This window comes from Schistocerca serialis, chromosome 6 (assembly GCF_023864345.2).
Source record: "Schistocerca serialis cubense isolate TAMUIC-IGC-003099 chromosome 6, iqSchSeri2.2, whole genome shotgun sequence".
NCBI lineage: Eukaryota > Metazoa > Arthropoda > Insecta > Orthoptera > Acrididae > Schistocerca > Schistocerca serialis.
Genome location: NC_064643.1, coordinates 85,024,624 through 85,036,943, shown reverse-complemented (window position 1 = coordinate 85,036,943; position 12,320 = coordinate 85,024,624). Strand labels below are relative to the sequence as shown.

General features: G+C 46.5%; 1 protein-coding gene across 3 annotated transcripts in view; it reads right to left on the bottom strand.

Annotated features, from left to right (window-relative positions):
- LOC126484094 (UDP-glycosyltransferase UGT5-like) overlaps nt 1-12,320 on the bottom strand; it is a 168,306-nt gene that overhangs the window by 57,267 nt on the left and 98,719 nt on the right. For all 3 annotated transcript variants that reach the window (XM_050107468.1, XM_050107467.1, XM_050107466.1), the window contains exon 5: nt 7,676-7,996. In XM_050107468.1, coding sequence (XP_049963425.1) covers nt 7,676-7,996 — 321 coding nt within the window. The remainder of the gene's footprint in view (nt 1-7,675; nt 7,997-12,320) is intronic.

Genomic DNA, 12,320 nt, shown 5'->3' with positions numbered 1-12,320 from the left:
TCTGTTATTTAGAAGCCGACAGACAGTAACACTAACATTAGGAGGTGCTCCATTATGCATGAAGTATATGTTTTGTCGTCCGCAGCTCGTGGTCTTGCGGTAGCGTTCTCGCTTCCGGCGCACGGGGTCCCGGGTTAGATTCCCGGCGGGGTCAGGGATTTTCCCTGCCTCGAGGTGACTGGGTGTTGCTTTGTCTTCATCGTTCCCTACGCTCCTCGGGGTATGGGACTCATCATCATCATCATCATCATCATCATCATCATATGTTTTGTCACACAGCTAAAGGCACATCTGCTAACAGATCAGATACAACATTCTCTGCGAAATTATGATAACTTTGAGCCTGGTGGAAGAAAGTGACGCCCTACCAACGAATCACCGACAATGCTGCTCCAAACAGTGACAGTAAATCTTGATGACTTGCTTCAACAGTTGCGTGAGGATTGACGTCGATCCATACATGCCGACGGTGAAAATTTACAATCTGATCTGGTCTCGTTGAAATTCGTTGAGGAAAATGAGTTCTGACATGGAAAAAGAGTGGTTCCAGACCCATGTTAATATAATTTGTCTACATGAGATGAATACATTCTGAAATTTGTGCCGTGCATTTTTGTGACACCTTGTATTTGTTATCCGACTGTCTCTGCGTATAGTGGACACTACGTTTAGATATTTTGTATGATAGCTATGAGTCTTTTATAGTTATGATAAAATGTCTTTATGTACAGTTGCATAGTGGAGTCATGTTCCACTCGCTTGAGAATATAGTCATTTTTTTTTCTTTTTTCTGTGTGATGGTTAACGAAATTCTCATGTAGACTAGTCATTAAAAATTAGGGTACGTAATGGATATGGATATACAGGGTGGTCCATTGATCGTGACTAGGCCAAATCTCTCACGAAATAAGCGTCAAACGAAAATACTACAAAGAACGAAACTTGTCTAGCTTGAGGGGGGAAACCAGATGGCGCTACGGTTGGCCCACTAGATGACGCTGCCATATGGTTCAAATGGCTCTGAGCACTATGGGACTTAACATCTGAGGTCATCAGTCCCCTAGAACTTAGAACTAGTTAAACCTAACTAACCGAAGGACATCACAAACATCCATGCCCGAGGCAGGATTCGAACCTGCGACCGTACCGGTCGCGCGGTTCCACACTTTAGCGCCTTGAACCGCTCGGCAGCTCCGGCCGGCGCGCTGCCATAGGTCAAACGGATATCAACTGCGTTTTTTTAAATGGGATGTGGCGGTTTTTGCGTATCATCAAGTTAGACAAAGGCAATGAATATGGATGGTATGATACTCTATGGTATTCTGCGGTTTGAATTCACTCTTTTTTTTTTTTTTTTAGCAGTTGCATTGATTAGATTTTGTAAACGATACTGACAATATTATACACATGTATAATGCATTATTCATACTAAAACTTCTCCCAGATAATTATTTTGTTCAAATTGCACAAGAATTCCACCTGACGTAGTGTAGTAATGTTGACTGTAAGTTGTGTTCATATCAATAAAATTACAGATCGTACATCTGACCTTTTATAATTTTTGTCTTCGATGAATTTAAGTATTCTTGGCAAATTGATCATAAAAAGGAACCACAGAATACCACCCGCACACAACACTGACGTATGCTACCAGAAATATTTTTCTCCGTGATTCGTGCGTAGTTTAATTTTGGCCTCATACATCAGCAATGAAATCTTGTTCAACAACAAATACCATCAGCACTGCTCTTAGAAAATGCAGTCTGATTCGATTAATTTTTTCTTCTATAAATAGAGTTCAGTGCCACCGGTGCACATTTATTTCTTACACATCGGAATATTGTTTGCAGTTTCAAGTAATTTAAATTTGCCGCTGTGATAAAAGTTAAGATGGCGGCCAACAAAAGTTAGAGGATTTCTTTTTTAATTAAGATTTTCCTTTGCTCAATAAATAATTAATCATTTAAATTTATGCCGCCAATAAAAAAATTATTAAATTGTTTTGCAAATTAGTTTAACACAAACCCATGCTATTTTCAAATAGAAGTACAGGCGAAGTTGCTACATAATCGCAACTAACAATGGATGCGCTTCTTGCAGCTATGATAAAACAATTAATACAAAATTATAATTAAAAGAAGAAGTGAATTTTCAATAATTAATCATAAATAGTTTTAACGCATTTGGATCTATTTGATTTTACCAGCAAATGAACATAAAAGTACAATAATTTTACATTAAATGTTTTTCATTCAACAGACCTCAAATCGATTCGCGTCTTGCGTCGGCGACGTATATCAGAAGAAGACGACAAAAGGGTACAAAACAAAAGAAAGACAGATTAACAAAGAATGTGAAATAAATATTGTGTCTGTTTTAGATAGTTATCATCTTTTTAAGAAATAATTACATAATTGAATGAGTATCATTGAGTTGCGTAATTTTCTACACGTTCATATTCCACTCGTAATATATATATATATATATATATATATCATGGATGTTATAAGGAACCCTCATTTTTTATTACATATTCGTGTAGTATGTAAAGAAATATGAATGTTTTAGTTGGACCACTTTTTTCGCTTTGTGATACATGGTGCTGTAACAGTCACAAAATAATGGTTCACAATTTTAGACGAACACTTGGTAACACGTAGGTTTTTTAAATTAAAATACAGAACGTAGGTACGTTTGAACATTTTATTTCGGTTGTTCCAATGTGATATAAGAAACTTTATGAACTTATCATTTCTGAGAACACACACCGTGATTACCTGTAAATACCACATTAATGCAATAAATGCTCAAAGTGATGTCCGTCAACATCAATACATTTGGCAATACGTGTAACGACATTCCTCTGAACAGTGACCAGTTCGCCTTCCGTAATGCTCGCACATGCATTGACAATGCGCTGACACATGTTGTCAGGCGTTGTCGGTGAATCACGATAGCAAATATCCTTCAACTTTCCCCACAGAAAGAAATCCGGCGACGTCAGATCCGGCGAATGTGCGGGCCATGGTATGGTGCATGGACGACCAATCCACCTGTCATGAAACATGCTATTCAATACCGCTTCAACCGCACGCGAGCTATGTGCCGGACATCCATCATGTTGGAAGTGCGTCGTCATTCTGTCATGCAGTGAAACATCTTGTAGTAACATCGCTAGAACATTACGTAGGAAATCAGCATACATTGCACCATTTAGATTGCCATCGATAAAATGGGGGCCAATTATCCTTCCTCCCATAATGCCGCACCATACATTAACCAGCCGAGGTCGCTGATGTTCCACTTGTCGCAGCCATCGTGGATTTTTAGTTGCCCAATAGTGCATATTATGCCGGTTTACGTTACCGCTGTTGGTGAATGACGCTTCGTCGCTTAATAGAACGCGTGCAAAAAATCTGTCATCGTCCCGTAATTTCACTTACGCCCAGCGGCAGAACTGTACACGACGTTCAAAGTCGTCGCCATGCAATTCCTGGTGCATAGAAACATGGTACGGGTGCAATCGATGTTGATGTAGCATTCTAAACACCGACATTTTTGAGGTTCCCGATTCTCGCGCAATTTGTCTGTTACTGATGTGCGGATTAGCCGGGACAGCAGCTAGAACACCTACTTGGGCGTCATCATTTGTTGCAGGTCGTGGTTGACTTATCACATGCGGATGAACACTTCCTGTTTCCTTAAATAACGTAACTATCCAGCGAACGGTCCGGACACTTAGATGATATCGTCCAGGATTCCGAGCAGCATACATAGCACACGCCCGTTTCGCATTTTGATCACAATAGCCATACATCAAACGACATCGACGTTTTCCGCAATTGGTAAACGGTCCATTATAACACGGGTAATGTATCACGAAGCAAATACCGTCCGCACTGGCGGAATGTTACGTGATATCACGTACTTACACGTTTGTGACTATTACAGCGCTATCTGTCACAAAGTGAAAAGAGTGGTCGAACTAAAACATTCATATTTCTTTACGTACTACACGAATATGTAATAACAAATGGCAGTTACTCTTTAAAAAAAAAAAACGCAGTTGATATCCGTTTGACCTATGGCAGCGCCATCTAGTGGGCCAACCAAAGCGCCATCTAGTTTCCCCATTCAAGCTAGAAGAGTTTCGTTCTTTGTAGTTTTTTCGTTCGATGCTTACTTCGTGAGATATTTGACCAGGTCACTATCAATGGACCACCCTGTATAGTATCTAACTTTAATTCTTGACTCACCGCGTTAAATATTTGTTGCCTTTGGAACTCTTTAATTAAGCAATCTGCACATGGGACTGGATGTCTCTTTTACCCATTTTGTGATGTAGGTGAGTATGCAGTGTGTCTGCGTGCCACACAGGGAGCTCAGGTTCTATCGCGAGTACTGTCAAGAGGGGAGCAGCGCCGATGTGCTGTCAGAGTCTTTAGGAGAGTACTTCAACGGTAAACCGCGGTTTCGGTTTGGAAAGGCCGAGACTACCAGTTGAGAGAGCGGTTTGCTGACTACGTCATCCTCATAATGACGTCCAAACGACGCCTCAGGCAGAGTCACAGCAAAGCAGTCTGGTCACCTCTGGTTTTCTAGAATTTTACACCATACAGCTTCTCTAGAAGTTGCTCTGAAGACCCTCCTTCGACGGAAATAATATTTTGTTGTTTAACGTCCCATCGAGATCATGGCGTGAGAGAGTACCAACTTGGATTGGGGAAAGAGGTCGGCCCTGTCCATTTCGAAGGAACCATCCTGGTATTTACCTTGAGCGGATGGTTGAAAGGTAGTGTGGGTAGTTGGTTGATTGGGAGAGGAACAGAGTGGTTAAGGAACTTAATACATCGTCACTCACTCGTTCAAACGGTAGTCCCCTTGGCTACTGACACTAGCTGGAAGAAAAGAAGGAAGATTAGGATTTAATGGCCCGTTGACGACGAACTCCTTAGAGACGGAGCACAAGCTCGGATTGTGTCAAGGACGGGGAAGGAAATCGGCTGCGCCCATTGAAACGAACCATCTCTTCATTAACCTGGAGCGATTTAGAGAAATGATGGAAAACTTAAATCCGGATGGCCTGACGCGGGTTTGAACTGCCGATATTCCGAGTACGAGTCCAGCGTGCTAACCACTGCGCCACCTCGCTCACTGAGATTAGCCTGAAATATGATCTAATTGTTATAGTGTGTAGGACTAGTAACAATGAGGCACTGACAGCAATACTGATGTCACATGTGGGAAATAACTGGATGAGAGTAAAAGTGAAAAGGCTAAATATTTCTTGAAAAACAGAAGGGCTGACGATAAAAAAATAATATGACAGAAGCAGTTAGGTTGGTACTACCATGATAGATTTACGCAAAACACAGAATATATAGGTGTGGATACAAACAGCCGTACTTGGCAATGGGAGTCCAGCGCCTGACTGCTAAGTCACTACACTGATCAGGCAGGACATAACGACCAACCTGTCTACTATCGATACGAATCAGACTTGGCGATACAAACTTCACGTGGTAATTAGTGACAGCTAGTCAGACACATGCACGGCACACGTAGTGAGAGTGCTGTGTATTGAATGGGAAAGTATGTGACCTATCTGAATTTGACTGAAGGCACATTATTATGGCCTGGGGTCTCAACATGAGTATTTTGGAAACGGCACGACTTGCCAGGTGTTCGAGTAGTGCTGTGGTGAGTATCTTCAATGCATGGCGAAACCGAGGTGAAACCACATGCAGACATCGTGAGGTTGGGCGGCCAGCCCTAATTACAGATTTTGGACGTCGTACGCTGGGCAGACTGGTAAAACACGACAGGCGGTGAACTGTGGCGGAACTAACATCGAAAATGGTTCAAATGGCTCTGAGCACTATGGGACTTAACATCTGAGGTCATCTGTCCCCTAGAACTTAGAACCACTTAAACCTAACTAACCTAAGGACATCACACACATCCATGCCCGAGGCAAGATTCGAACCTGCAACCGTAGCAGCAGCGCGGTTCCGGACTGAAGCACCTAGAACCGCTCGGCCACAGCGGCCGGCGAACTAAAATCAGACTTTAAGGCTGGGCAGAGAACAAATATGTGTAAACACACAGTGCACCGAACAGTCCACATGATGGGCCTCTGCAGGCGACGACCATGTATGTGTCAATGTTAACACCACGACATCGGCAACTATGACTGTAATGGACACGTGACCGTCGGCATTGGACATTGGTGCAGTGGCAGAGCACTGCACGGGGCGATGTATCCTGAGACCTTCTTCATCACGCCAATGGGAAGGCGCAATCCATTATCTTTCAGGGGTTCAGCTCCTTGATACCTGTACTGTGGGATGGAGACAAGCTTTCAGCACCTCCATTATGATCTGCAGAACATTCACGTGGGCAGCCATGGGTCCATTGTATATCGTGCAAGGCGCTATGATTGCCAAGGAGTACCGCACAGTGGTTGCATACCATGTACACCTCTTCTTGAAAGTCATGTTTCCCGACGACAGTGGCATTTTTCAACAAGATAATGCGCCATTTCACAAGGCTAGGAGTGTGATGGTGTGGTTCGAGGAATATAGTGGCGAGTTCCAGTTGATGTGCTGGAGCCCTAGCTAGTTAGATCTGAACCCGATCGAACACATCTGGGATGTGGCTGCAGGTTGGATCAGAGCTCATCGACCCCTTCCATGGAATTTACGGGAATTAGGAGATGTGTGTTTGCAGATATGATGCCATGATGCGTCCATGCTGTTATCATGCCAAAGGTGGACGTACTGGCTACTATGGAGGTGTTTTTGCTGATCAGTGTATGTGCTTTAATCAAACTGAACCTATAGGGTTCCAGGGACCTTTTAAAGTCTCAAACATCTATGATGTATATATGCAGACTGTAACGATGAGTGAAATTTTCTCTGGAACCCTGTTCATTTGATTAAAGCATTTATTCCTGGCTTTCAGGCAGGATCCCACATTTCGATCGATGATGAGGTGCTATTCCAATGTAGTTGGAGATCCTCTGCAATGTTGTTCTAGTTTATGGGGAATACCAGTGCGCTGAGGCTCGAATGGGAATTTGGATTGGGGAAGAAGGCACACTGTGGTAGTATGTGCAGTTGTACGAAGCCACTCTGCTAGTGTGACGTAGTAGTTAGCGCATCTGACTCGTGAGCAGGACCGAGAGAGGTGGCGCAGTGGTTAGCACACTGGACTCGCATTTGGGAGGACGAGGGTTCAATCCCATGTCCGGCCATCCCGATTTAGGTTTTCCATGATTTCCCTAAATCGCTTCGGGCAAATGCCGGGATGGTTCCTTTGAAAGGGCACGGCCGACTTCCTTCCCCATCCTTCCCTAATCCGATGAGACCGATGACCTCGCTGTTTGGTCTCTTCCCTCAAACAATCCAATCCAATCTAGTCGTGAGCAAGACACCCAGTTTCGTATCTCAGCCTTGGCACTTAGTTTTATGCTGCAGGAATAGCTTGATGAAATCCCATCGAAACTTTGAGTGTCATTTTCTGCGAAGCTATTGCGTGTTGGCCCCGAAGACAAAACAGGTGTCCCTTTGTTTTCATCCGATCACCCTGCCAAGGTTCGAGTGTATGAGAGGGCGTCCTACGGCGTGTTTCCCCTGTAAGCCATCCAGAGTATGTTGAAGCTCATGCTATCTACCTGCGGAAGAGGTTTCGGTTCTGCGACGTGCAGACCTGCGACTTCTACGAGGGCGGGCACCTTGGGGATGACCTGGTCGATGCTCCAGTGGGTGTTGAGCAGCACGAGGCTGGCGTTGCGCACCAGGTCGTGCGTGGGCGGCACGCCGGGCCCGAAGGCCTCGCGCACCACGGCGTCCACCTGCCAGTCCGACAGCCAGCGGTTGCCGAGCCGCGTGTACACGTAGGCCACGGAGTGCTTCAGCCGCTGCCAGAAGGTGAACGGCGCGACCGCCTCAGAGTTGAACAGCTCCGTGTACGCCGGGTGATCCGGGTTCCCCACCTGTTCTGGCAACAAAAACACTCTTCTGTAAAGGTCAAATAGGGGCTTCAGGAAGTAAGTTACGCATATCGTCCCACGCTAAGACCGTGGCGCACTGTCAGAAGAAAGTACATATTCCGGGTTTCCTGCAAACACATTCCTGCTGCGATTCGGTTAATTGGAGCATCATTGTTATAAATATCCCGATAAAGTAAAGACAAATAAGTTCAAATGGTTCAAATGGCTCTGAACACGATGGGACTTAACATCTGTGGTCATCGGTCCCCTAGAACTTAGAAGTACTTAAACCGAACAAACCTGAGGACATCACACACATCCATGCCCGAGACAGGATTCGAACCTGCGACCGTAGCCGTCGCGCGGTTCCAGACTGAAGGGCCTAGAACTACTCGGCTACAGCGGCCGGCGAGAAATAAGTATTCGATAAATGTGAATGTATGCTTTCCCGGCGTATACAGCTGGCGAAGAGTTCTCGGGCTTCCAGCCGGGTGGCGGTGTCTTCAAACGGCGACGTGTCTACGAGTGACATACTCGTCATCTTCTGGCGAAGTGCCGAGACTTTGCGGATGCCGGTCCCTTTATACCTGCGGCGTGCCCCCCACCACTTGGCCGCGGGAGGCTGGGTCTAGAGGAGCCGGCGGGCGTGGTGGAGGGGGAAGCGGGTGCGCCGTTCATGTCTCCGTCAGAGCATTCCGGTCGCGTCTCGTGAACTGGACGGTTCTTGGTGCGTTTCTGGCGTATTGCGGCTAATGCTGGATTCCAGGCCGCGCTCAGTTGATAGCCTTCGTCCCTGTTCACAAGATTCTCGTGGACCCGTATTTCTATTGATTCTTTAATGACGCTATCCCAATAGCTCCCGGCTCGGCACAGCACCCTGGTGTTTTCGAAATCAAAGGTGTGGTTTTCTTTGATGTTATGTTCAGCTATAGCAGATTTCTCTATCTGTCCAAGTCGGACATGCCTGATGTGTTCCTCGCACCTTTTAGAGATGCAGCGCTGCGTTTGTCCAATGTACTGCACACCACATTCACAGGCAATGCTATATACACCAGGTGTGTTGTGTTTGAGTGGGTCTTTAGCTGAGCCGAGCAGCTCTTTCGTCTTCGGCGGTGGTCGGAAGACGATATTTATGTTTGATTTTCTCAGTAGTCTCCCGATTTTGGCTGATATGGGCCCCAAATATGGAAGAAAGGTGAGTCTCTTGTTAACTTCCTCTTCTTCTTCCTGAAATTTGTCAGCCTGTCTCCTCATGAAGGCCCTACCAATCTGTGTTTCACTGTACCCGTTTTTTTCCGAAATACCTCTCTTATGTGGTGTAACTCGTCTGAGAGGCTTTCTTTGTCACAAATGACGTGCGCCCTATGTACCAAGGTGGTCAGTACTGACTGGCGTTGCGCCGGATGGTGGCAACTGGTTGCATGGAGGTACAGGTCTGTGTGCGTCTTCTTTCTATATACTGAATGGCCTAGCGTGCCATCCGCTCTCTTCCTGATCAGTATGTCCAGGAATGGAATACAGCCATTCTCTTCCACTTCCATCGTGAAGGTGATATTCTCATGTATGCCGTTTAGGTGGTCCATAAACCACTCCAGTGCCTGCCTGCCATGCTGCCAAATCACGAAAGTGATAGTGGAAGAAGTGCCTGGGTTTACGGTGAGCAGTCTGTAGTTTTTTTTTTTTTTTTTTGTGGTTTTAGGGCGCAAAACTTCTATGGTCATTAGCGCCCAGCCCGTGACGTAGGAAACAGGAAAAAAACGAAATTTAAAATCAGCAGCAATGGGAACAAAGTCATAAAATTTGAGAAACTAAAGGCAGAAGGAATGCTTAAAAATCCACTATAGAGAGGGGCTGGTTGTCCCCAAAAAAAGCTTCAATTGACTGACGTCATTTCACTGTCACTAATAAACTGTAGAACGCGGTCAACTGAGCGCGTGTCATCTGCTAAAATCGACGATAGATCAGGCGATAGCTGTAGACGGGAGCGTAACGGATTAAAATAGGGGCATTCAATTAAAAGGTGTCTGACCGTCCACAGCTGAGAGCAGTGGGGACAGAGTGGGGGAGGATCACCGCTTAAAAGATGTCGATGGCTAAAAAGACAGTGCCCTATCCGGAGTCTAGCTAAAATTACCTCCTCCCGACGACGCGTTCGGGAGGAAGAGGTCCATGCGCAAGGAAGGGCTTTCACTTCCCGCAATTTATTATGGGGAAGTGTTGAGCAATGCGCATGGCATAAATGAGCAACTTGGCGACATAAACCGCTCTGTAGATCGGTTAACGGAAGAGACTGAATAGCTGGCCGAGGAAGAGAGACTGCAGCCTTGGCCGCTATATCGGCCGCCTCATTCCCACAGATACCAGCGTGTCCCGGGAGCCAGAGGAACGCCACTGAGACGCCCCCCAGGTGGAGCAAGCGCAGACAGTCCTGAATCCGGTGGACCAGAGGGTGCACAGGGTAAAGAGCTTTGAGACTGAGGAGAGAGCTGAGAGAATCTGAGCAGATTACGTACTGTATCCGCTGATGGCGGCGGATGTAGTGGACAGCCTGGAGAACAGCGTAAAGCTCCGCAGTATAAACCGAACACTGGTCGGGAAGCCGAAAGTGATTTGGGGTGTCGCCAACAATATAGGCACTCCCGACACCTAACGATGTTTTCGAGCCGTCGGTGTAAATAAATGTGGCTTCCGTCATTTGTGCACATAGAGCAGCAAATGCCCGACGGTAAACAAGTGTAGGGGTACCATCCTTGGGAAATTGACATAGTTCTCTGAGCAAGTCGATCCGGGGATGGAGCCAAGGCGGTGCTGTACTCCAAGTTGTCAAGAAGGTTTTAGGAAAGCGGAAGGAAAGAGAATGGAGCAGTTGACGGAAGCGGACTCCCGGGGGTAGTAGGGAGGAGGAGCGGCCTGCATACCCGACATCAAAGGAGGCGTCGAAAAAAAGGTCATGGGCTGGATTAGCCGGCATGGAAGACAGATGGCTAGCATAACGACTCAGAAGGACTGCCCGCCGATTGGACAGCGGAGGTTCAGCAGTCTCAGCATAAAGGCTTTCCACAGGGCTGGTGTAAAAAGCTCCAGACACTAAACGTAATCCACGGTGGTGGATAGAGTCGAGACGCCGAAGAATAGACGGCCGAGCAGAGGAGTAGACTATGCTTCCATAATCCAATTTCGAGCGCACTAAGGCGCGATAGAGGCGGAGAAGGACCACTCGGTCCGCTCCCCAGGAGGTACCATTCAGGACACGGAGGGTGTTAAGGGAATGCAGACAGCGAGCCGAAAGATAGGAAACGTGGGAGGACCAGCACAGTTTTCTGTCAAACATAAGACCCAAGAATTTAGCGACGTCGGAAAACGGAAGGTTGACAGGACCTAGATGTAAGGAGGGCGGAAGAAACTCCTTACGTCGCCAAAAATTAACACAAACGGTCTTACTGGGTGAGAAACGGAAGCCGGTTTCGATGCTCCACGAGTGGAGGCGATCGAGACATCCTTGAAGACGTCTTTCAAGCAGGCTGGTCCGTTGAGAGCTGTAGTAGATCGCAAAATCGTCCACAAAGAGGGAGCCCGAGACATCAGGAAGGAGACAATCCATAATTGGAGTAATGGCGATGGCAAACAGTACAACACTCAGCACGGAGCCCTGGGGTACCCCGTTTTCTTGGGAGAAAGTACAGGAGAGAGTAGTGTTCACCCGCATCCTAAATGTGCGCTCTGCCATAAATTCGCGAAGAAAAAGGGGCAGCCGGCCTCGAAAGCCCCAAGAGAACAGTGTGCGGAGGATGCCTGTCCTCCAACAGGTATCGTATGCTCTCTCCAGATCAAAGAATATTGCTACCGTTTGGCGTTTCCGGAGAAAATTGTTCATGATATAAGTGGAGAGAGCAACAAGATGGTCAACGGCAGAACGATGCTTTCGGAATCCGCATTGGGCTGGTGTTAAAAGACTGCGGGATTCCAGCCACCAAGCTAAACGGTAATTCACCATACGCTCCAAAACCTTACAGACACTACTCGTGAGCTAGAGGGGAGATGTTTGTCCTTTCCAGGTTTCGGAACGGGAACGACAATGGCTTCCCGCCATCGCCTGGGAAAGGTACTGTCGGTCCAAATTCGATTATAAAGGCGAAGGAGGAAACGCAGACTATGGGTGGATAAATGCAGCAACATTTGGACATGGATACCATCCGGTCCTGGGGCGGAGGAGCGAGAAGAAGAGAGGGCATGTTGGAGTTCCCGCATGGAGAAAACAGTATTGTAGCTTTCGTGATTTTGAGAGGAGAAAGCAAGATGTCGCACTTCCGCTGCACGTTTCTTCGGG